General features: G+C 44.9%; 3 protein-coding genes across 6 annotated transcripts; 1 reads left to right on the forward strand and 2 right to left on the reverse strand.

The window, feature by feature from the left end:
• Positions 1-690: 690 nt before the first annotated feature.
• On the reverse strand, positions 691-3958 carry cbln12 (cerebellin 12). The gene is made up of 4 exons (XM_056392520.1): positions 3791-3958; positions 2302-3095; positions 1593-1712; positions 691-1506 (listed from the first exon to the last, which is right to left on the reverse strand). The coding sequence occupies exons 2-4, from the start codon at positions 2581-2583 to the stop codon at positions 1309-1311; spliced, it is 600 nt and encodes a 199-aa protein (XP_056248495.1). The 5' UTR covers positions 2584-3095; positions 3791-3958; the 3' UTR covers positions 691-1308.
• A 625-nt stretch (positions 3959-4583) lies between these two features.
• Positions 4584-10696, reverse strand: trim110 (tripartite motif containing 110). Of its 3 annotated transcripts, none has more exons than XM_056392519.1 (9): positions 10444-10696; positions 10235-10342; positions 9079-9584; positions 8894-8989; positions 8518-8751; positions 7183-7205; positions 6822-6967; positions 5815-6086; positions 4584-5348 (listed from the first exon to the last, which is right to left on the reverse strand). In XM_056392519.1, exons 3-9 carry the CDS (start codon positions 9562-9564, stop codon positions 5079-5081), a joined length of 1527 nt encoding a protein of 508 aa, XP_056248494.1. In that variant the 5' UTR covers positions 9565-9584; positions 10235-10342; positions 10444-10696; the 3' UTR covers positions 4584-5078. The 3 variants fall into 3 exon arrangements, with proteins under 3 accessions (XP_056248494.1, XP_056248492.1, XP_056248491.1); XM_056392517.1 differs by having other exon boundaries at positions 9079-9601; XM_056392516.1 differs by having other exon boundaries at positions 9079-9623; positions 10444-10695.
• A 3158-nt stretch (positions 10697-13854) lies between these two features.
• Positions 13855-23916, forward strand: sall2 (spalt-like transcription factor 2). 2 transcript variants are annotated; one of them, XM_056392167.1, is made up of 4 exons: positions 13855-14568; positions 16251-16397; positions 18287-22134; positions 22507-23916. In XM_056392167.1, exons 2-4 carry the CDS (start codon positions 16322-16324, stop codon positions 22804-22806), a joined length of 4224 nt encoding a protein of 1407 aa, XP_056248142.1. In that variant the 5' UTR covers positions 13855-14568; positions 16251-16321; the 3' UTR covers positions 22807-23916. The 2 variants fall into 2 exon arrangements, with proteins under 2 accessions (XP_056248142.1, XP_056248143.1); XM_056392168.1 differs by lacking the exon at positions 13855-14568 and adding an exon at positions 15283-15733.
• The last annotated feature ends 261 nt before the right edge of the window (positions 23917-24177 follow it).

The following is a 24177-nucleotide window of genomic DNA, read 5'->3' on the forward strand; positions in this document are numbered from 1 at the left end:
ATCATTAAAGCTTCTTCAGTCAGTGCATTAATGTGACACCATGAATTCAAGTCATGGTTTTCCATTTTTAGAAATACTTAATGGTTCATCCGAAAATCATAAAAGCATGATGCCAATAATGTGGGAGTGTGTATGAAAGTGAGTGAGACACACACAGACAGAGAGAATAGGGAGAGAGAGAGAGAGAGAGAGAGAGAGAGAGAGAGAGAGAGAGAGAGAGAGAGAGAGGGGTGGTGGTCATGAACCAGGGAAGCGTAAGTGACTACATGTGACAGTGCACCACACTTTATCCATGGCAGCCCTGCAGAGATGAGCCTGCCTGTTCGCCAAAGCTTCCATCTGTCTGCGGCCCTGCTAGGAGTATCTGCTATTCACCACACTTACACTCTGCCCCACGCTGCTCTGCTCGGTCCACGCCAACGCCAACTCTGCTGGTGAGAGCTATATTTACAAACAGCTGCCGTGGCACTGGGTAGAGTACCATGAGAGGGAGGAGAAACACTGTTTTGCATGAGAATATTTAACTTTCACACCTCTCCCATATTACAGTATGAATTTGGTTATTTTTGTATGTTGATCTAGAAGTGATTCATAGAATAGATTCATTGTCTATCTTTATATAAGCTATTTGTGGAAAGAAATATGACAATGCATTCACTCCTGCAAACTCATTAAAGGATATACACTCAGTCAACTTTATTATTTTAATATTTCTCCTCAATAGAAATTTCTGTGTAAATAAACATTTGTTGCAGGAGACTAACAGGCATATAGAGAAGCATCAGTCATACAACAACAGCAGAATAAAGGGGAAGTTTGGCGAGTTTGTAAGCTAGACAGGACGCCATGTGGAGCGCAGCAGTGTTTCAAACATTTTGAACAAAAAAAAAAAGACAAATGCTCTCACCTAGTTTTTGCACAGGAGCCCACATTGCACATGGCTACTTTATAATTTTGTCACAATTAAAATGTCTCTTAAATAAACCCATCAAATATTCATACACAGAAACAGAGCAAAATAAAATCACAGACAAACCTCTTTTTCCCCACTTTTTCATTATTAATTTTTTTCTCAGGTGAAAATGATCTTAATTTGAACATCTTTTCTCTGCATTTAACAGAAAACACATTCTTTCATGCGCTTTATAATGAGATACAGATTGAAACCTTTCTTCTCTCCTACATCTTTTCCCCTCGCGTCTCCCTCTGCTCCGTCACTCCTCCCTTTAAGTCATTCTCACTCCTCCTCCATCCAACTCTCCTCCCATCACCTATACAACACTTCAACCTGCTCCCCATCCACCTTTCTCACAAGGGGAAGACCAGAAACCCAGAGAAGGTGGAGTACTTCCAGCCTCCCATCAGGTTGCCTCTCTCCAGTCTGAGGTAGGCCTTATCCCCTTTCTCCATAATCACCAGGCCGGCGTTGGTGGCAGCTTCTCTGGTCACGTCCTGGTCCCCGGCGAAAGCTGAAATCATCGGCCAGCCGTTCACCATCAGGCTGACCTAAAGCAGACAATATGAAGGAATGAGAGACTGCATGTCGGTCCACTGGAATCATTACTGTAAGTGTCATAGTTGAGGTGTTGTACCTGGATAGTTTGTCTATTGTAGGCCTTTACAACATGGAAGTTGAAGCTGTACACTCCTCTCCTTGGTGCCAGGAAGACACTGCTCTCTTGGTCAAAATGAGTGCCGACGTTCACCAGGATCTGCGTCCACAGATGATATGTGACATTATACACGAAACAGTAAAGGAGCACAGAGGGTTTGGCAGTGAAAAAAAGATACCCCACCCCACCCTCTAACTACCTTTATACACCTGCTCACTCCAGGTAGATCACAGACTTCTCCCAAACTCCCGGGTCATATTTCTACATATCCATTTCCAAAAAAAAAGCCCTAAATGTCCATGAAAACGCTCGCGGATCATGCAGTATAATCCAACGGTTCTGTGGCCAAACGGCTGCACTGTGAGCAAAACGTCAGTGTTTACCTCATTAGCATTTTGTCTCACTGTCAGAACTCTAATCATATGTGCATCTTATTGGCAGAAGACCTCTGTCTAAAAATACTTGGAGTACAGTTAACAGAAGCTGAGCGGGAGAGAAAGTGATATATAACTATTTTATCATGACGGCACCATGGAAAGATCTTCTTCTGTTAAATGGTTCGGGAAATGAAACTACTTTCAACCTTAATGAGCATTTCACACTATTTTAACTATTTTGAATATGTATTTTTTTTAAATACACCGTGTCGCTGAAACTTAAAGACACACTTCAGCAGTCACACACTCACATTATCAAAATAGATGATCATGGTGCGGTTGCTCATGTCCGTGGGCTCGTGGTTGGTCTGGCGGCTGGCGGAGAAGGCCACCCGGCCGGAGCCGGAGCGGACCGACATGCCCAGCGCGTTACCGGCCGGCTCAGATGAAGGAGTGGAGTCACATACGACCAAGCATTTCCCCTCAAGGATGATGGGCTCCGTGTCATTCTGGCCCCTGGACCCCGTGGGTCCCCACAACAGGAGCACACCTAGCAAGAGCGGGAGGTCAAAGTAGATTGACCTGGGGTGCATGACTGATCCTGGGCTGTTTAGGGTGACTATCTCTGATTAATTCTGCTATGAAGAAGTGTCACTTTGGACAATGTGAAATGTAAATAAACATGCTATGATGAAAGAAATTGTCCAAACCTCTCTCAGAGTTCAGAGTTGGTTGGATTAAAAGAGAAAGAGAGGAAACCTGCTCTATCTTTAACCTCTATTCGGTTGTCGCTGGTATCACCTGCAATCAAACCAGCAAACGTGTCTCAAAACTAAATTACATTCAAATGAAATTCAGAATGGTTCATTGACCAAAGCTGTCAATCACAGCCGTTCTGTTTGTCTTTCTGTTTTTCTTGTCTGCCCACACAAATCCCAAATCTCTCCAGTGTCCTACGTGCTGTGTCAGTAGGGGGCCAGAATGACAGTCACACACAAAAAAAAAAAAATAAATAAAAATCTCCTGGAAATTTCAAGTTGATTTCCTCAGCAAAAAATAAGACAAGAAGGAGGAAGAGAAGTAGCATGGGACGCGAAGAGAAGACCTGAGGAGATAAAGGTACAGCAAAGTGAGTGAAGATCCAAGCTAAGACTTTATATGGTGGCGAGGAAGATGTAAAAGATGCTGAGAGGGGAGGTGAGGAAAAAAAAACAAAAAAAACAGATGAGGTAAGATTCTGGAGAGGTGACAGGGGAAGGATGTAGGACCCAGAAGGGAGTGAGAAAGAGAGAGGGAGTAGGGGAACAACTCCACTGAGTGACCATCTGTCTTCTACACGTATCCCCCACTCCCTCCCTCCCAGCACTGTTCAACACGCATTCCCTCACACACACACACACACACACACACACACACACACACACACACACACACACACACACACACACACACACACACGTTTTCTCACTTGTGCTCTTTTTGTTTTTCACACTTACAAAAACACTAGTTATTACTTTTGCAATTTATTTGATTTTTTCTTCAGGTTCAACATCGTTTCTGTCGTTGTAACTCAGAAATTTAACATTAAGTTGGAGAATAGAGTCACTTTTTGCCCTTGGCAAGTTCAAAATGTACATTTTTAAATACCGTTAATTTATCTTTCACCAAAAGGAAATGATTCACAGTGCAAAATGATCTATTATTAACCTTAAAACAAGTGCTCTAACATAACCCGACAACTATTTGCTCTATAAACTACAATTCTAGCGTCGCAAGTAAATGAAAAACAGAGATGATCACCTGCTTCCATCTGCACAAGCTGGTATTCCATATCAGGTGAAAACAGTCCAAGCTGGGTTGAAGTGATATGGTCAAAGAAATCCTTGTTCTCTCGCTCCTCTATCACGTTATTTCACCGTACGACAGTTAGTCTGAGTGTAACCAAGACAGAGCACGCTCTAATCCCTCCGTCTCTCTCCCTCCCTCTCTCTCTCTCTCTCTCCCGCTCTCAGCCACCCCCCTTTCCGTCTGCTTATTTCTCACCCTCTATGTTTCATCCGCCCACTCACCTTTACAGTGAAATAAAGAAAATAGGATGATAATTGGGTATCTGAGACACTTCAAAGAGTACAGTTAGCGAGTGAGTGGCAGTTGTTTTCCCCTTTTTTTCTTTAATATCCAATCAAATCAGCGATTCCTTGTCTTGTGTCTTCAAGCCGAGTTAAAAAGGATCAAGGTGGCTTGTGCACCTTCATGTGAGTGAAAACATTTGCAGCTCCACTGCTCCGTGGATGTGCAGCTACCTTTTTTATGAGCCACTATAGCAGATACAGGGCTGGATTATACGTTCTTCACCAGGCCGGTGAAGCATGTATAGGCACAGCTACAGGTCAGTGAAACAAATAAACAGAACTGAACTTTCAGCTCCAGAAACACAGCATCACATAAAATCTGTCTTTTTTTATCTCCCCCTCATTAATGAAACACTCACCGATGCAATTCAATTCTACTGCACCTAGAGCCTCCAAAATGACCATGGAGCTGAATCAAACCCTCTCTGAAACAGCAGAGACAAAAACTGAACAGCATGGCCTTCATGGATCTAGTATTTATTTAAGCATTGTTGTATTAGACTGCTAGGTCTATCTAATAAACCGGCAACAGAGTGTATTATCAGCAGTCAGTCACTTACATTTCTGAATCACTGTGGAATTGAAAAGCACATAATAATCTTCCAATCTTGCTACGAAAAAAAAAAAAAACCCATTTCTGGTCTTTTTCAAATGAGTCTTCATTTGCTCATCAAATCCTTCTCATACTCATGCATCAACGGTCCTTTCGCACTGTTCTGTGTTGGAAATAATTTCCATGTCACTATCACCTGATCACAGTTTTCGGTGGTGTGCTTTTAGAAGACAAGCTCAGCTAAAAAAGTTCCAGTTGGCAGAAGCTCCAGCGCAGAGTCGCGTTGTTCCAAATGTGGAAAATTAATCAACGCTGAATTGTCTTGGAGCGTCTTTATCTAAGTCAAACCAGCGCGGCTGCCAACAGAGTTATTCTCTGGGGCTTCCTTTCCCGTTCCTCCACCTCAGACTTTGACGATAGAGATGCGGCTGTTGAGCTCAGCTTTGTAGAGTCCGAAGCCCAGGCACACCGGCTGGGTGAACGTGGTGGAGAAGGTGTGGAGGTGGGTCAGATTGCTCGATGGCCCCACCTCAGAAAAGGTGATGGTGCCCGCGCCGTAGTCCACGGCCACGGCGACTCGGTTGCTGGTCATTTGGCATGTTAGGCGGGTTTTTCTGCGGTTGTGCCAGGCAGCCAGCTTCCTGTCATGCTGCTGTGTCAAGCTCCACGACACCTGGGGATTTAATAGAGACATGGGGGTTAAAGTCTAAAGTGGCAGGTAAAGAAAGGCACTCTCAGTACTTTGATCATATTTAAAGATGCTACATGTATTTCAACAGTGTATCAGTGCCATGTCAAATTTGAAGCCTTAGTATAAATGACATAAATTGCCCTACAGGGGTATTTGATGGGGAAATATTTTTCTCCAGGGCACAGCCAATACAGGAAGAGGGTTCTGTCTTTCTCCTATAACAAAACAGCCTTTTCATTTTCACTGAAGCCAGACAAAAGAAAGTCAGAGTGATGTTCATGAACTGAAACATTAAAAATATGGTGTCGCTACAAATACCACTGGCATTAGAGGCCCCCACCTTTTTTATTTATTTACAAAAACAACAAATTACAGCTAAAAAATGTGACATATAGCACCTTTAAATGTTTAAAGGCTATCAACTAACCCAACGAGGTGGAAGACATACCTTGTTGTTCCCGAAGGCGTTGTCATCTTTCCCCTTCCGTCCAATACTTCTATAGCAGATGCCAATATCCCAGAATCCCTCAGCTTCCAGCTCCCAGTAGTGAGTCCCAGAGGAGAAGGTCTGGACAGTGAGAACCTGCGGCCAGTGGTCGAAACGCTCGGGGTGAGCAGCGCAGGGCAGACGGCTTTTAACCCGAGTCGCTGAGCGAAGGTCATCGGTGACGCTCAGGAGAGGATGGGCGGTGTTTGTGTCCAGAGTCAAAGGACTGCTTACTGTCAGAGAGAGACATACAATAATATCTTTTGTTGCTTGAATTACATTAATTGTGGTAATTTTTGCTGCTTTATTCTGACTCTGGTGGGCAAAACACAATCTACAGAATGGAAAAATGAGAACAAAGCTTTTCTTTCTTAAGAGAAATATTTCCAGTGGATGCTTGATTACCACACATAGAAGTAGTTGTAGTGAGAGTCAGAGGACGTCATAAAAATAAGTGATTAAAATCAAACCAAATCAAAATTTGAAAGGATTGGGATATTTTAGGAAATATGTTTCATGCCGAGAGTTAGATGTGAAGATTGATGCCACTCTCACATCTGTCTGTTACACATGAAGCTACAGCTGGAGTCACTTAGCTTAGCTTAGCTTAGCACGAAAACTGGACACAGGTGAAAACAGCTGGCATGGCTCTGTCAAAAGGCAAAAAAAAAAAGCTCACCGATTAACGCATTGTATCTTGTTTGCTTAATTTGTACAAAAACCACAAAGTGTAAATATGACTAGTCAGGAGTGTTGTGTGTTAATCAATGAGCTTTATAGCTGCTGTTTCCCACCGCTTCCAGTCTTTATGCTAAGCTAAGCTACGTGGCCGCTGGCTGCAGCTTCATATTTAAGACAGATGTGATGCTGGTATAAATCCTCTCATCTAACTCTCGACAAGAAAGTGAATATTTCCTCGAAAACATCAGACTGCTCCTTTGATAAATTAAAATAAACCTGCTACTCACAGAGCTCCCTCTTGAGTTCACTGAGGCAGCGAAGGGTGGCGGTGATGAACTCTCGATACTTGCTCTCTATGTCCTCCAGGATGTGCTTCCTGTCCAGACTGATGGCTTCAGGTGTGAAAAGTGGGCTGTTCAGGTCGGCTAGTAACCTAGACGACACATGCAGCAGGAAAAATGAGCACAGACAGACACATATAGAGCTTGTTGTAATTACATAAGTGCATTTGTCCTTTCTTTTTCTTGCTGTCTTTCTACCTCCCGCATACAAACATTTCCTAACATGCGTAAAGTATCTACATGCACATCTACATACACACATCAACACACCTTAGGATGAAGCATCACTGATTTATTCTGGACTTACTTTGTGTCATCTGATTGAAAGGCCTGAGGAAAGAAGAGTCAAGGACAGCTGAGAAAAATATGACATAAAAGGATTCATTCACACAAACAACTACAAATGTCCCTGAGAATGAGCCCAGCTGGATGAGACAGCAAAAAAAAGCAAGGTTATACTCACTATAACTAACCCCATCTGAGGCTCTGCACAGTTTGTTTGGTTGATTCGTACCATCTTTATTCCATGATAAACGAGCTCTGACAGTACGAATTATAATAATACCAAACATCCTCTGCTGCGTACTGTAGCTGCTCGGACTCTTTTAAAGCACTAACGAGCTTAAACTGACAGCATCCTCCCTGGGTTCAAATGGTAAACATTGATCCTATTTTCACTGACTTAATATACACAATCCAGAAAATACTGTATAAGTTTTGTGCCCCAGAGTGAGCAGTATAATATGTGGTAGTATAATACAATGATTTGTCTGGATATTCATCACACCCATTCGCACCAGTTTGGTACCATTTAAAAATAAGGTGTTATTTTCCCACTGTCACGCATCTGCCGGTACGCACCACATAAAACAGTGGATGTCATGGTAAATAGCACTGACCTCAGTTCAGTACTGTTGACTAAATTTCAGGGAAGGAGACAAGAGAGCTGCAACAAAACTCCCCAGTTGGGTTAAAAGTGGAGATGTTGCAGCTTTGACCAGATGATGGCACTAGATCTGTGGTTCCCAACCTGTGGGCCGAGGCCCAGTGGACCAACACACCATTTGCAGAACAGTTTATATATATATATATATATATATATATATATATATATATATATATATATAATATAAATGTTGAAAACTTTGACTTTATTAAGGCCTATTACTGTGATAAGATGATTATAGAAACTTTTATGTTGTCGCCAGCCGTACCATATTGTGTAGTTGTTTGTGCGCTTAAAGAAAACTGGAGACTCAAAATGGAAAGCAACAGGAAGAATTAAAAGGAAAGAGGAGTCAAGATATGTCAAACAAAAAAGAGAAAAGGGAAGGGGAACCACTGCACTAGATGAAAAGTTGAGGGATCACCAAAGTGATTATATTTCATCCTAAGGGGATCATGAATATCGAAACCAAATTTTATGGCCATCCATCCAATATTTGTTGTGACATCTGTCCGAATGGATGACCGAGGTCGTAATATAATTCTCTGGGAGCCATAAATGGTAAAATAGTTATATTTCAGAAGCTAAATTGTTGCATCATCAGCTTCATTTTGACATGTGTATCATGGTTATTCACTGTGACCACCCTACAAACACTATAATACATCAGAGTGTCTGTTCAGCGCCACGTCTTACCCAGATGAGCAGGAAGGGGTCCGTCTCTGCCAGCAGCGAGGCCAGGTAGTGCTGGATGCTGAGCGTCTGGCTCATGTCGTCTCTCACTTTGGTGCAGTCCTCCTGCACACGCTCAATGACCTGCTGTCGCTCCCGCTTCGTGATCTCCCTCAGGGCCACCACCAGCTTCTTCACCTGGACCTGCAGGTTCGAGCCCAGCCGCTCCACCTGGGTGTCGTCCTTAGTCAGAGAGTCCTGCAACCAGCAATGAGGGATCGGTGGTCGGTGCCAGAACGTTGACTGATACATAAACATCTCATCACTCTGGCAGAACGTCTTCTCCTGAGACACTCACTATGTTGCACTGTCTTTGCACAGTTTATGTGTTTTTACTCACAGCCATGCAGGAATCAATATTCTCATGCTCTTTGAGGATTCGCTCTCCATCTTTCAGCTTATCCTCTGCTTTTCTGAGCAGCGTCTGGAGAATGACCTGTGAAATCACACGTTCAGTATTTCAGCAGCCTCACACTGCTGCACAAACACACATAAAAACACACATCTATATTTATTCCGGCTCACCTTCAGATCATCTTCCACTTGTCTGAGCGCCTTCACTTTGTGCTGAACGTGGCCTCCCTCCAGCAGACAGTCGCCGCACACGTACACCCTCTCATCGGCACAGTAGTAGCGGAATATCTCTGTGTGTGTTGGGCACTTTCGATGGGAGAGGTCCCCCAGCGGCTCCACCAACCGATGGGTGCTAAATGCCGGTCTTTCCAGATGGGGCTGGAGGTGTTCAGCACACAACGACACCTCACACCTCAGGCAGGTCTTGACAGCCAATGACGGCTGCCCTCGCTCCGCCTCGGGGGGGCAGCAGTCGCACCACACTTCGCCGTGCTCCTCCTGGCACTGTGGACAGGTAAAGTGAACTTCCCCCTCACTCTGGCTCCAGGCCTCGCGGATGCAGGTGGGGCAGAAGCTGTGACCGCAGGGCAGGGGGTGGACTTGGCTGAAGATGTCTCGGCACACGGAGCAGGTCAGCTCCTCCTCCAGGGACGCCATGGTGGTTGGAACAAAAGACCCTGACATGCGTTTGTGTCTGTGTCACACAAAGCTACTCGCTAAACAGCAGATTTACAGAGAGAAATCAAACACACGCTGCTTCTACTAGATTCAATTCACATACAAAACCTCATTAACAAAAAGTAATGATCATTTAAATTCTGACAAACTGTAACCAGTCATGATGACAGAGAAATTACATGCTGCTGTGATATGTAAGACGCGTTAATGCCCAGACAGAGCACAAGACACGGTTAGTAATGAGCTGCTGGCAAGTGGGAAGTCCTTGTTTCACTCCGACTGTGCACTCAGGCCAGTAATCCTGTCTGTTGGGCTTTTGCCTACTGTGCTCTATGAATAGAGTACTTAACAATGTGATCACTATTACTGGGAAAAGTAATAGTGGAGAAGCTGGACAAAAATAACACCTCATGACTTAATGCAAGGAAATACATCGACACTTGCAAACTAATGTCTTACAAATGACATAACGTTGAATCAGGACCTGCTGAACTCGTTTAACGCACAAACTGAACTAGTACCAAAGTTTAAAGAGACAATTTGATTTAATTAACCAAATAATCTACTGAGCAAACAGTAATACAACAGTATGTGATTATTAAGGAAAGAAAACAGTGACTTCTCGGTGTAAACGGGTTGTAACACTGACCGGAGGTGAGTGTTGCCTTGACTCTTTCCCAGGCTGGTGTGGTGGAGGGATCAGGAGATCATCCTCGACAGCTTCTTGGCCCGGATTTACTCTGCATGTGCTCGGCTTCTGCACATTTAACACAACAGCACTTCACACATCTTCATCGCAGCTGAACTGTCGCGGTCATTTTAAAAACAACATCTGAAAACAGAAGTGGTATTTCTTACCCTGGTGTTTGCAGACTGCGGCCACCGGTGAGGTTGTGTGGTCAGTATGTTGAGCGTGTAGGCTAATCCCAACAGATTCACCCCCCCCCCTCCACTGTTTGCTTCAGACATGGCTGAGGTCACGTGACACTGAGATGGTGGTTGGGTATTGGAGAAAATTATTAGGTAACTTTAAAGTTAAAAGCATTAGTTCTCAGAAGGATTGTCTTAGTTATTTCTAGTGAATTCTGCTTAAAGTTGTAGACATTGAAACTACTCTGACATAAGGTATATACAACATGGGGTGGAATTATATATATATATACATACAGTATATATATAACTTATATTGCACACATTTAATAAGTCCAAGTTGTGCTCCTTGTACCTGAAGACAGTATTTTTCCATAGTGCTTAAAAAGTAACCACAAAATTATCCTCAGGCTGATTCTGTCAACATAGTTAATCAAATGCTGCAGGAGGAAGTAGGTGGAGAAAGTAATAAAGTATGTGCTAAATAAAGGAAGCAAAGGAGATTCACAAAATTCTTTCTCTATTTATCTTTATTTTTCTCCTGTTTTTCTTCTGGAGTACAACGTATTATTTGCTCTTACACGCAGGTGCACATTTTCCTAGGTTTAGGTTTAGGGTCACAGGCTCAAGCATCTTCAGTACAAGTGGTCAGGCCGCCACAGAAAGAGGCGCCTTTTAAACAAGCGAGGTCGGTTCACATTCAAAGTTTTCCAGGTAACATTTCACCTCCCAAGAGAAATGAAAAGTGAGAGTACTTAGGAAGAAAGGGGTGAGTTGAATTTAACTGAACAGTGCTGCACACCTCATTATAACTAATGTCGTCAAACACAATAGTCCTTTTTTTGTTGTTTTTTTTTTTAAACCTTTTTTGAAGGTTAGAAGCATCAATTATTGTTAGAACTGTTTTAGAGGCGGTGATTCAACTGTATGATCATTTAGGAGGCTGTAACTCATGAGGGTAGAGGTTTACAGCCATGCTAGCAGCTCTGTGAGGTTGTACTGTAGTAGTGTTTAGCTAAATGCTAACATACTCACAATACAATATACTGATGGTAAGCAGGAATAATGTTTGCAATTTTTGCCATCTATCTTCACCATGTTAGCATGTTAATATGTGCTAATTGGCCAAAACACATAGTACAATTGAGGCTAATGGGGATGTGTGTCTAAAAGATGGATTGGCACTTTTTTAAACATTTTTTTTTACAGAAATTCAAGGTCCCCAGACGATCTATCCTGGAGATCTCATGAGTCCTTTGGCGCCACCATGAGGTTTACATTGGATGTAAGGGTGACTTATTATTGGATGAATTATCATGACATTTGCTGCAGACATTCGTGTCCCCGTCTGGATAAATTGTAATAACTTTGGTGACCCCTCGACTTTTACTCCAGAACCATAATCAGGTTAAAATTTCTATTTAGTCGGTACTTTAGTTTATGACTAAACATGACTTTCCCAGCAGCCTCAGCTATACTTTGTGTTTACTGCTAATTACCCACAGCAAATGAGGCGATTTTGAGTACTTTGGCATGTGTCTGTCTGTCTGTCTGTCTGTCTGTCTGTCTGTCTGTCTGTCTGTCTGTCTGTCTGTCTGTCTGTCCGTCCGTCTGTCTGGTGACAGATTTTGTCATTGTAACAGCGTCTCAGCCGTGCATGATGAAATCACAAAATATTACAGATGTCTAGTTTAGATCAAAATTAAGGCTGAGTTCAAAGACGGGTGAGTTCGGAGCACTGTAGTAATTACTGCATCAGGGACTTTTATCACTAAACTCTTATAGTTATAGTTTTATTAGGAAAGACATAAAGAATACAGCTGAAGTATTTTCCTGTTTCAAAACACCTCCACAAACACCTGATGAAGCTCAAAGAGTTCCAGGACAGGCGACCAGACACTTCCCAGACAGCGACTGCCTTACAGTTAAGTTAATAAGTACTTTAAAAAGGGAACTGCAAACGAAGAGAGAGAGTTTTTCATCACACCCCCTTGCATTACAGTTGATACTGAATAATCTGGTTCTCATGTGTTGCCTAACTCCTTTGAATTTTTTAATTACGTCACAAACCAGACGCGTCAGTTCTTAGATAAGAGGCCTATCTCACAAAGACGGAAAAAATGAAGTCAGGTGATGAATGCCCCGTGGAAAAAGTAAACCACATCAAATCTAATCTATAACAGGTTTTCAAGTCCTAACAGCTGTTTTAATCAGGACTGTTATCCAGCTAACTCAGTAACCAGTCGCATGTCAGAGTCCAAAGACCGGAGCAGCGAGAGCCAAGACCAAACAAAGTGGTTTTTTAAAGGTTAACAATAATGCTGCTCAAGTTTCTTTGTGCCAACAAACCCTTCAGCATGTACCCCGGTGTACGGGAGCAGACAAATGAGTGCACATAATACAGGCCACAGGTGAAACCAAGAAAAGTTGTGTGAGGGTAAAAAGAAACTGTCTTTATAGAGGGACATTATGTTGCTCATAACCTGTTTTCATTTCCTGTTGAAATGTTTTAAAAATGTGTGCATCATCTTCTGATGTTGTAAATGTTATTATTAAAATGATCAGGCAGTGTGACACAACATTTAAATATAAGCTACTCAAACTCATGCAACATGCCTCTAATCTTTGTCTCTGAGAGACACCTAGTGGCGTCACTGATGTAAGACATAAACCCTACATCTGTCAGCCACCGTGTGCCAGCAGACATGGCTGTGAGTCGACAAGACAACGTCCAATTAAGATCATGATGATGATGATGAAAAATTAAAAAAAAAAAAAACTGTGCCAAGTTGGAAAGTTGGCCAAGCAACAAGATGCTCACTAACCAGACTCTTTGTCCTGCCACAGCACCGTCATTAGCCGGCAGATTAAGTGGTGTGCTGCTGTAAACTGCTGTTGACCTTCTACCCTGCATCACATTTCTGCAACACTCTGACACACACAGGCTGTTTTAGCAGCTCCTTCTACAGTTCAGCAAAACTGCAGAGGAAGAGGATGGTGAATTATTGTGATTAAACTGTCCTCAGCAGACATTAACCTGCCATCACGGTTAGAAGCCGATATATCACTACAGTAGCTTGAGTTAAGGGAATGAATTAAAGATGCGTTCTGTGCTTTAAGGGTCGTTGAAGGGAGATAATTTGTGCTGTGATCATCTGATAAATGGAAGGACCTAGCTGCAACCATTAAATATGTTTCAGTGAGAGCTAATATACTTATTAAGAGGTAGCCTATTAAACACCATACACAACTATTATCAGCTTCAGTTGTTTCTATATATTTTCAGTATATTGTCTCCAAATCGCCAAAATGATTGTGAACAGGTGTGAAGTACCTGCTTTTGAGTGTGGACACCATCTGGATTGAGTGTCCAATTTTTTTATTTTATTTATTAAAATATGAAAATATGAGTTATGATTTTTTTTATTATTAATAACAATGGGTTTACACATTCACCACAATCATCCACACTTGTGCAAATCTTAATCCCCCGTCAGACTGATTCAGCCCGGAATTAGAGGTGTGTGTTCCCGGGCCTGCTCTCCTATGTGAGATGCACACTGAGAGCCAATGTAGAGGTAACTGTGGTCACTGTTTCCCAGAGGACCGTCTGGCGGCGAGGGCCATTAATTATAACCGACAGGGAGACAGACAGCTAGCCAGCTAACCAGGCAGACAGACAGACAGACAGACAGACAGTACCGCAGAGAGCGCAGACAGGCCGGACAGGAGCAGGCCCCGACAAATACAAAGAGAGGAGGAAGAGCAGCACGCACGGCCAAGAAAAATAATCCTCCCCCTGTAGCGGGTACATGCTATCTGCACCGCCCCTGCTGCTCCCGCTGCCACTGGACTATGAGTAAATACATTCAGCCATAATAACCCTTTGTCATAAAGAGAAAGAAACGCGTTTTTGCGACGGAGATAAATAATTGAAAAAAATGCGGCTGTCCGACTGCGCATCCCTGGGAGTGAATAGGGAAATGCTGCGCCAGTGTCCCGGCTGAGAGACGGAGCCGATCTTACCCAACATAAGCTCCTGAGCTTTTTTTCCACCCCCTTGTCATTATACAATAGGCTATCGCTTCCAAAAAAATCATCGTTTCAAACATGGTAAGTTGTTTTTGTGTTATATTTAACGGGGTTGTGTCGGCGACGAGCGGCCTGTGGGGGAAATGCACATCCGGGACTGTATTTTTCGGAGAAGTCATAATATTTTATGAATCATAACTTGTTATGATGTGGGAGCGCGCGTGGCGTGCAACAGGTCGCCGTACAGTAGCGGGGACGCGCATCCCACCGCCGTATTTTGCGCTTGTTTCCAAACATCGGCGAAATAAACGTCCGGCCGTCGGACACGCGATCATATTGGCAAGATGGCACGAAAAATACGAATGCGTTGTTGGCACAATAGAGTTCTGGTTTTAAAAACAAACAAACAATGATATTCTCTGTTGTGACTATTTGATAACTATTCGAGTTCGCACTTCTGTGTCTTCGATAAAATATGATTGATGACGCAATCGCACGCATGTTTATAGCCTAATGATTTTATTTTTTAATCCTTGCATATTGTTCGGAAATCACAGCTTGGTTTTGGAAAGACAAGTGTCCATAGGCCCACCACAGAAATTACATGAGTCCGTGTGTTAAACTGTCTGTTATATTAAACTAATTGGATTTCCACTGCCCAACAATGGAGGGCCTATTTTAAATAATTCAGACTCAAATCGTCACCTGGTTTCAGAAAATGATTCGGATTTTGTGTTCGTGCATTTTTCTTATTCTGTCCAAGCTCCAGAGCCGGAGAGGAGGTGGAGAGGTGTTCGAGGGGGTGTCACAGGGCCCGGGTGAAAAATGATTTTTCTCCTCACTGTGTCTTTCTTTCACTACCTCTCTCCACGTGGTAAGCAGTCGGGATGAGAGTGAAAAGGGAGCATTGTGCCTCCAGTCAGTGGCCTTATGTGTTGGAGAGGCTCTGAGAGGGTGATGTTCACTCAGCTGTGCCCCCTCAACGCCATTGTTGCAAATTCCACCTCGTTTTCGGTCGCTCTGTTTACTGAGCTCACACAGGAGCCTGTTTTAGAGGCGGCGGGAGCATCGTCAAAAACCCCACACATAACACACACCTTGAATAGACTCGTGTAGGTGTGTGTGCATGTGCGAGATGGTGGCCTGTGACAATATGTTTAACAGAAGTCATTCAACCCGAGCTTTGGCTTTTGCGCCCACCTGTGCGCACAGTTTCCCTCTGTTACGCACAGACAGACAGAGATCAGTGAGTATTATGTTTTATACAGATTCGTATCAGCGATCGAAAGCTCGTGGAGAAAAAAAAGGCCATTATGTGATGAAATTGAGCGTCAGTGTATGAGGGTTTACTGAAGAGAGGCAGTGGACTCTTGGCTCAAAAGAAGGGGTGTTCACTCGCCATTTGAATGCAAAGTAGTGGATGAACAAGTGAGCTGTGTGTGTGTGTGTGTGTGTGTGTGTGTGTGTGTTGTGTGTGTGTGTGTGTGTGTGTGTGTGTGTGTGTGTGTGTGTGTGAAGAAGAGAAGGAGGGCCAACGGTGAGTTTTGAGAAAAGGGAAACTTGTTGAGAGAAACTGTCACACATGCCTCTTTGGCACTTTAGTTCTCTTTTTCTTTTCTCTGCACCACAATGCCACCAACATGGACCCACTTTATTGAGACTAATCCACACGGAGAATCCAGTTTCACATTTTTGGAGCTGATACTGAAGTTTTTCTTTATTTTTTTCCTCGTGAAGTAATTTTAGATACCTACTTTTTGCAGTGTGCAGGGAGACAGAATAAAACTTGTGTGTTGGCCAATGCGCCCCTGCGTCGGTCCCGTCCTGCAGAAGCATGTCCCGTCGGAAACAGAAACGACCCCAGCAGCTTATGAGCCTGACCCCCGGTGCCTGTCGGATACTTGAGCATGGTGAGAATTAGACTATGTATTAAAAGAGTACTGGTTATGCAGTAGGATGGGACTCACACTGGGTGGAAAGTTTAAACTTTAAAGTGACTTGTCCATCTTATTTTATGTTATATTTACTCTACTGAACAAACACAGGACTTAAACTGATGCTTTAACCTTTTGCACTATTGTTAATTTGTAAAAACCTCATGTGGGAAATTGTAGTTTTTGAATTTGAACAGAAATTTTTACTTAATTTTTACTTACTACTTGTTTTTAAAATGTGTCATTGTTTGAATGAACTCTTACCAGAATCATTAAACAGTTAAGTTTAATTTGTATTTAAATGGGAGGCTATATTTAGGTGAATGCTCAGAAACTAAGGCCTGTTGGAATTACTGACCTGCAAAGTCTTTAATTCATTCTCCGTGGTTGCAGCCATTAGCAGCTTTCTTTGCCCCATAAAACCCAACTGTCTTCACTCCTCCTCACTGCCAGGTTCAAAGAGACAGACCACCCAGAACGTGGGTATATACAGTAAACCCACTCACAAAATATCTGTGGGAACAAGTACACATAGTGATTAAAAAAAAAAAAAAGTTTGGTCTTAGCAAAAGGATGAGCATGAGGAGGTGAACTTAAAGGAAACTTTGAGGCACTGAATAAGGTGTTCTAACCGCAACAGCATTAGACCCCATTGTCCCCTTTCAGCTTTGTTGCCGGGCACTGAAGCATGAACATACCCACGAAGAAGTGTGTATGTGACTGTGTGTGTGTTTGTGTCTGTCCGTCCACTCCAGTTACAGGAATAATCCCCACCGTGTGTCATAAAACTGTAGCAGCTGTAAGTTCCGTATGTGCATGAGCGATCTCGATCTTGTGCGTACAATGTTTTCGCCCCCCTCCCCTTTTCTTTTCTTTTTTTTTTTTGCGGCTGCGTGTTGTGCATTGACAGCTATACTGTGTGCATGTGCTTTCACTTCTGTCCCTCTCTGCTTTCCTGAGTTAAGTTAGCTTGGTGATGGTCTGCCAGTCATCATGTCTGTCTGCAGGGCTGTTTGTTTTCTTTGCACGCCACCTCTCTTCCTCTGCCTGGCCCTAAACCATATCAGGAATGTGACCCCAGAGTGTGTAAGGTCAGGTCTGCCAGCCAATCAGGCTCCCAGTACAGTGTCCAGTACCCAACCAGGCCTTAACGTTTAGCACCTCGTTGGTTTAGTGGGGGGATGGGCGCCTCAGGAGATGAAAGAAAGACAGATTGAATGGAGGAAGAAAGGAAGAGAGGGAGGCAAGGATGGAAGAGTGTCTTAGTGTGTGGATGTGGCTTCTCTTTTATTTGGGTGGGTTGGGTGAGGGGTGAGGTAAAGTCCATTGTCTTGTGCATGTTGCCCTGGAAACAAGGTAGGCTCCTTTATGGGTAAGCAGTATATTTTTGCAGACCAGTGGAATCTGTCTGTGTGTGTGTGTGTGTGTGTGTGTGTGTGTGTGTGTGTGTGTGTGTGTGTGTGTGTGCTCAAGCATGTGTGCCTTCATGCATCTCTGTGTGTGTGTTTGTGTGTGTGTGTGTGTTTGTGTGTGGCGACAGTGGTGAGGAGGCCACAGTTGATGAGGATAGACAGGACAAAGGGGAAAAGAAAGCAGTGGAGAATGATAAGGTTGAGGAAATTCAACCCAGAGGTTAAAAGTCACCTGAATGCTTCCATTTCCTCGACAGCATGAAGTCGCCAAATTACATCCTTTACTACTCACCGCTAGTTTTTGTTAGTGGTTATTAAGTGAAACGTAGGTTATTAATTAAAGTTGTTGATGGAAAAAAGATTTGAACAATTATGTAAACCTTGATTTTTTTTCCCGTCACTGTAAATAATTATGAAATTACATTTAGATTTTCTCCTTTTTAATTTCTCTAGACGAACTCTCGGCAGTGAAGTCGCAGTCCGTTCCATTTATCCAGGATTCTCCCTTGTGTTGTCCATCTTCTTCTTCTCAAAGCTCCCAGCTGCTCCTTGCTCTCCGTTCATCTTTCAAGGGGTCTCAGGCCCCCTCTCTACCCACTGAGGGTCCAGCGTTATCTAGTTCACCGAGCCAGCCCTCCCACCAGCCCCTCAAAGACCCGCAGCCCTCCCTCTCACCTGACTGCCCTCAACATCCGCCTGAGCTCCAACTGTCTGGCCGCAGTCCGACGTCCTCTGCAGGTGCCCTCGTCCACCCGTCCCGAAGTGCACACATGGCCTCTCCCAAGTTGGGGCTGTCAGCCACCACCACCACATCTTCCTCCTCCTCCTCCTCCTCCGCCTCCCTATGTCCTCCACCACACCCCGGAAGCCCCAGCCGCGTGCCCGAGGGCCCCCCGAGCCCCGTTACTCCCACCCCAAGCCCAGGAGTGACATCTGCCTCAGCCGCGCCGTCTAGAGCCCAGCTGAGCATCGCTCTGATCCTGGAGGAGCTGCGGGTGCTGCAGCAAAGGCAGATCCACCAGATGCAGATAACGGAGGAGATCTGTAGACAGGTGCTACGCCTTGGTGGAGCCTCCTATACAATAGAGGCACCCTCCCAGCAACTCCTCCCTTCCTTGCCTCAGCTCTGCTTGGAAGGCAGCAAGAGGGCAGCCAGCCCAACTACCCAGCCAACTCCACCTCAGCCTTCCACTTCTGTAGCTCCTCTCCTGGCATGTTTCTCCTCCCTGCTCCCCTCTCAGGCAGCCAACAAACCAACAAAGGCGAGCAATTCCTCATCTCAAATCCTGCAGCCCCACAAGCCCCAGACAGAAGGGACAGGAGGGACTTCAGGGGCTCATGGTTATCTGGGGATGAGCTCTCAATCCTCAGCTCCCTCCACCTCTTCCTCTGCTACCATCTCCATGGCTTCCTCCAACTATCCGCTAGCCCTGTCTTTAGCTCTTCCCAACCGCTATCTTCATGAGAAGTCTCCAAACACCACTTCAGTTAGTGGACACAGTGGCCTGTCCTTCCTAAATTCATCTCTCTCCACATCAGTATCTATTGTACCAAACTCCCAGCATGCTCTGCAGTCTGTCTCTGGAGGAGGAGACTCTTCCCCTTTACCCGGCTCCGCCAATGCTGGCCGCCTCCAGCATGCCTGCCGCTTTTGCGGAAAGATGTTCAGCAGTGACTCCGCCCTGCAGATACACCTGCGCTCTCACACGGGGGAACGACCCTACCAGTGTCCAGTGTGCCTCAGCCGCTTCACCACACGAGGCAACCTCAAGGTGCACTTCCTACGCCATCGTGAGCAAAACCCGGAGCTGTCACTCTCACTCCTGCCACCTTCTTTGTTTGGGGTAGCGTTAGGGGTCAGCGGGGGATCAGATATGGGACAGACCATGAGCAGTGGTAGCAGTGGTAGTGGCGTGAATATGATTCAGAAGAAGCGAAAAAGCAGGCCTGACGATGAAACGTGTGGAGATAATTTGGAGGTCAGCGGCACCGGTACTAGCTTTTCTCTGGGGGCCTCCGGAGGATCTGCCCCTTCCACCTTACCCCTGCCCCCCACTGTGGATCTGGCATTGATTTCCCACTCCCTCCTGCAGCTGAATAGGGCCGCAGCTGTAGCCGCTGCGGTCTCTATCGCCTCTGGCTCATCCCACTCTTCCTCCTCCTCTTCAGCCTCCACCTCCTCTCTGGCTTCCTCCCTCCTCTCGAACCCTTCTTTGTCTTCGTCCTCCACCATCACAGGATTATTCAAGGGTGCCAAGCAGCAGCACTTTGATGAGAACACTCCCCCTCATGCCCCAATGCTTTCTCCTGCAGCTTACTCCCAGCTAGCTCACCTGCCTAAGTTCCTTTTCCCATCTGTCTCCTCTTCTTCCTCTACGCCTGCTGCACACTCATCCCTGTACAACCATCCAGCCTTGGGCTTGCTACGCACCCCGCTACCCTCCAGTGCGGGCTCTCTCCAACTTGCTTCTTCCAGCCATTCTCAGCTCTCCTTCCCATTCTCTTCCTTTCCCAAAGTCCCAGGTCCATCCACCACCACTCCATCCTCCCTGGCTTCCTCCACTCCTACATCTGAAACCTCCAAGCTTCAGAGGCTGGTGGAGAAGCTAGAGAAGGCTCCTCCCAGCTCCTCTTCTTCATGGACGTCTTCCTCTACTTCCGCCTCCATGCTGGAGATGTTATCTAGCGGTACCACTACCTCTTCAGCAAGTTCAGCCAACAGTCGTTTCACAAATGCCAGCACTTCTAGCACCTATGTCATGGCATCCCCACCATCTTCTACTCTTACCACTTCTGTTTCAAACTTCACCCATGAGATGGTTGCTGCCCTGGGCATGAGCACCAATGGAGCAGGTGCCATGGCGGGAGGCATGCTACCATCACTGAATATCACAGGTCCAGCTGCTAACCTGGCAACCAATCAATGTGGGGTGTGTCTACGGGTACTGAGCTGTCCCAGAGCGCTGCGTCTGCACCAGGCGACACACCTTGGAGAACGCCCTTTTCCATGTAAGATATGTGGACGGTCCTTCTCGACCAAAGGCAGCCTGCGGTCACATCTGGCCACCCATCATGCCCGACCACCAAATGCACGTGTCCAGAACTCTTGCCCGCTGTGCCAGCGTAAGTTCACTAATGCCCTTGTGCTCCAGCACCACATCCGAATGCACCTCGGCGGACAGTTACCCCCAGATGGCACAGAGGACTCTGCACATGCGTTGTCCGCCGAATCTGATGCTAAACCTTTGTCACAATCTCAATCCCAGTCCTCTGACCCAAATATTGTCTCTAGTAAAACACCTCCTGGAGCTGGTCACTCCAAGAGCCCCGCCCCAAGCTCACAATTTCAAACTCCAGCAGCTGGCTCGGCCCCTGTTTCTAGCAGTATGAAATCGGTTGATTTAACCAAAAATCCCAGCAAGTCTGCATCCTGCAGCCCAGACCCAATCCCCCCCTCTGACCTTAGTCCTGACCCCTTCATGAATCCCACCACACAAACTCCACCACCAGGCAGTGCAGACCCTCCTGTCCTTTGCCTCAGTGCCCCCTTGCCAGCCTCCCAGCAGACAGATGAAGGTTCCCCGGTCGGCGAAGACAGCCAGGTTGAACAAGTCAGTGCTGAAGTCCACCTTCCTAAATCCACCCCATCACCAATTTCTTCCACTGTTACCAAAACCACAATGTCACCTAAAGCTATGGTAGTGGACTGTGGCGAGGATGAAGCATCTACCTCCTCTGATGCCTTCCTTGGCTCCGGCTCAAACCTGGAGGACTTACAAAGCACACCTGCCCTCGTTGCCCCCTTTGTTTACGCCTGTCCCAGTACCTCCTCTAACCCCACCTTGAGTCAAGATGTTCCTAATGTTAATGAAACGACAACCATGGAATCAGACTCACTCTCCCCAAGGCCCCAATCACCAGAACCCATGGAAGAAGACAAAGATCTGTCTCCTCCACCAGCAACACCAAAGGAAGACCCAGCAACTGTGCCTGAAGACGATCCCAAAATGACGTCCAATTTCGAGACGGCAGACACTACTGGTGCTGAAGTAGGTGGTGCATCACAGAAAACTACCACTTTTGTAAGGGAGACACGTCAGAGCTTTCATTTTGGTTCCTACCGGAGGGAAGACCGGGTGGAAGGCGTTAAGATTAGCGGATTAGCTCCAAGTGAAGCACTGGAGGCTTCTGTCCCCATCAGCCTTGCCCCAACCCTGCCATCTCCGTTGTCTCGTCCCGAGAAGAAAACCTATTGCTGTGCTGAGTGTGGAAAAGAGTACGCGAGCCGCAGTGGACTGAAGGTGAGGCAAAGAAATCACATGGTATAAGAAATTATTTCTATTGATAAGATGTATGGATATGTTGGCAGAGTTATTATTGAAACAGTATTTAGCAGTTTTAGTACAGCACTATATCTTGGAATTCAGGACTAATATTTCAACATAATGAGTATTTTCATCATGAAACATGAAGAAGACTCAGACTGTGTTGAAATATTAGTTAATGTGTCACCATAAAGAAAAAAGATGCGTGCTCCAGTCATATGTCGGACTAATATACCCATGGATTTTACGCAACAGTACGTTATATTTGGGGATGTTTGATAGTTATACCTTTCCGACCCTTTATCTTATTATGATCTGGATGATGAATAAAATACTTTTAATCCTCAGGGCCACATGAAGCACCATGGCATAGTAACCAAAACATCACGTCCGCCAGCCCGGAGTAGCCGTTCCTCTGCTGACCAGCTTCCTTCTTCCACATCTATGACTTCCTTGAACATTCCTGCCACCAGGAGCTCAGCGGGCTTCTGGAACCAGTACCAAGCCTTCCTGAACACCAGTAACGAGCCAAACGACGACCCGCCTTCTGGACCCCATGGAGAGAATGAGTCGGCAAAGTCACCCGTCCGATCTCAGACGGATCCGAGAGTTTCCGAAGCCGGGGAAGAGTCCAGTGAAGGGTCGTAACTCAAGTCCACGTGATTGGCTGGATGATGTTTTAGTGTTTTCAATCAATGTTTACCTTTTGGTGAAGCTGTTTGGACTTTTGCGTAGTACTGCTTCCTTAACACATTTCAAGTAGCCCGTCAGTTTGATAGAGTAATTATGTTTGTATGTGAAAGTTGTGAGTCAATCAGCTTGGTCTTGTGTTAAAAAAAAGAGACAGCTATTGTACAAATACAGATAAAAATATTCAACAAGTAACAAAGTGAGTCTAGTCATGGCTGGATTTGTTAAAAAAAAAAAAGTGACACTACCTTTGTCTGGCTGAAGTCCTTAATAGTTTGAAGCACAGTCTAATCTAATCTATGTTTGGATATGAAGAAAGAGTTTTCCTGTTGTATTAGTGTTTCATACCAGACATGGGCCAAATAATTCACAGTAATTGTTTGAACTTACCACCAGGCCCAGCTGGGAAACGTTTACTGCATTTGAACAATTCTGATGCTTATTAATGAGTCACCACAAGGTATACTGAAAGAATAGTTTTAAATAATTTTATGTCATCATGTGAACATCTCCGTACTCATGTGTTGTGCCATGCACTAAATCTGATCCAAATGGCACCAAAGGAGGCTCAAGCTAACCAAAAGAAAATTTCTTTGCAAATGCTACGACCTAGGTTCGGTTCACATCTAGCGGATTCTTTCCTTCAGTTACAGAGAGAAGAAATTAACTAAGCAAAACTAAATTGCGCTTTGAAGGGGCAAACCAGGCCAACAATATAAATGTTTTTCTGTGGGGAATAGTACGTCTTTTGTCCCCCATCCTGTGATTCAGATAAACTACTTGCTCATGTCATTGTGGTTTACTTTCCACTATATTGTCCTGTCAAACCAGAAGCACAACTGCAGTGTTTGTGAACCCAGTGAGGACATGGTCTTTTGTGTGACCTTTGACCTTTGGCTTTGTGAATATTATGATTGTTGTTTGGTCCAAACGTATTATCTGTAACACTATTTTCAATTACTAAAGTTACTAAAACTTTTAAGTTACTATATATATCAGAAGTCTATGTCTGTTTGTTGTAAGCTGTACATTCAATATATCCGTATTAAAAAACAATTTGGAAAGAAAGTCTTGCTCTGTCTCGTTTAAGACAATTAACTGGTGGTTTTCCATGAACGCAGCATGCATGCCTGCAGGCAGCTGCATTTGCTCCCAACTGCCTTGATCCCAAACATGCAGATGTCATCGATCCCTCCCAAGACAATCGAAACTCTCCTCTTTTGTGTGGCATCAACCAAGAGGACGAGGGGAGTGGAGGAAGCCAGCTGTCTTTCCTCAGCCGTGGCCAGCACAACAGCTGAGCTGCAGAACGTGTGCACATAAGGTAGG

This window comes from Seriola aureovittata, chromosome 12 (assembly GCF_021018895.1).
Source record: "Seriola aureovittata isolate HTS-2021-v1 ecotype China chromosome 12, ASM2101889v1, whole genome shotgun sequence".
NCBI classification, from domain to species: Eukaryota; Metazoa; Chordata; class Actinopteri; order Carangiformes; family Carangidae; genus Seriola; species Seriola aureovittata.

Bases quoted from the DNA above. Each gene is read 5' to 3' on its own strand.
- cbln12 (XM_056392520.1), bottom strand. From the start codon at position 2,583: ATGCACCCCAGGTCAATCTACTTTGACCTCCCGCTCTTGCTAGGTGTG. The intron at 1,713-2,301 runs GTGAGTGTGTGA...CTGTGGACGCAG, and splicing joins TGATCATCTATTTTGATAAT to ATCCTGGTGAACGTCGGCAC. The intron at 1,507-1,592 runs GTACAACACCTC...TGTCTGCTTTAG, and splicing joins ACAATAGACAAACTATCCAG to GTCAGCCTGATGGTGAACGG.
- trim110 (XM_056392517.1), bottom strand. From the start codon at position 9,591: ATGTCAGGGTCTTTTGTTCCAACCACCATGGCGTCCCTGGAGGAGGAG. The intron at 8,990-9,078 runs GTGAGCCGGAAT...GTGATTTCACAG, and splicing joins AAGTGGAAGATGATCTGAAG to GTCATTCTCCAGACGCTGCT. The intron at 5,349-5,814 runs GTATGTCTTCCA...TTAAATCCCCAG, and splicing joins ACGCCTTCGGGAACAACAAG to GTGTCGTGGAGCTTGACACA.
- sall2 (XM_056392167.1), top strand. From the start codon at position 16,322: ATGTCCCGTCGGAAACAGAAACGACCCCAGCAGCTTATGAGCCTGACC. The intron at 16,398-18,286 runs GTGAGAATTAGA...TAATTTCTCTAG, and splicing joins CTGTCGGATACTTGAGCATG to ACGAACTCTCGGCAGTGAAG. The intron at 22,135-22,506 runs GTGAGGCAAAGA...TTTAATCCTCAG, and splicing joins CGAGCCGCAGTGGACTGAAG to GGCCACATGAAGCACCATGG.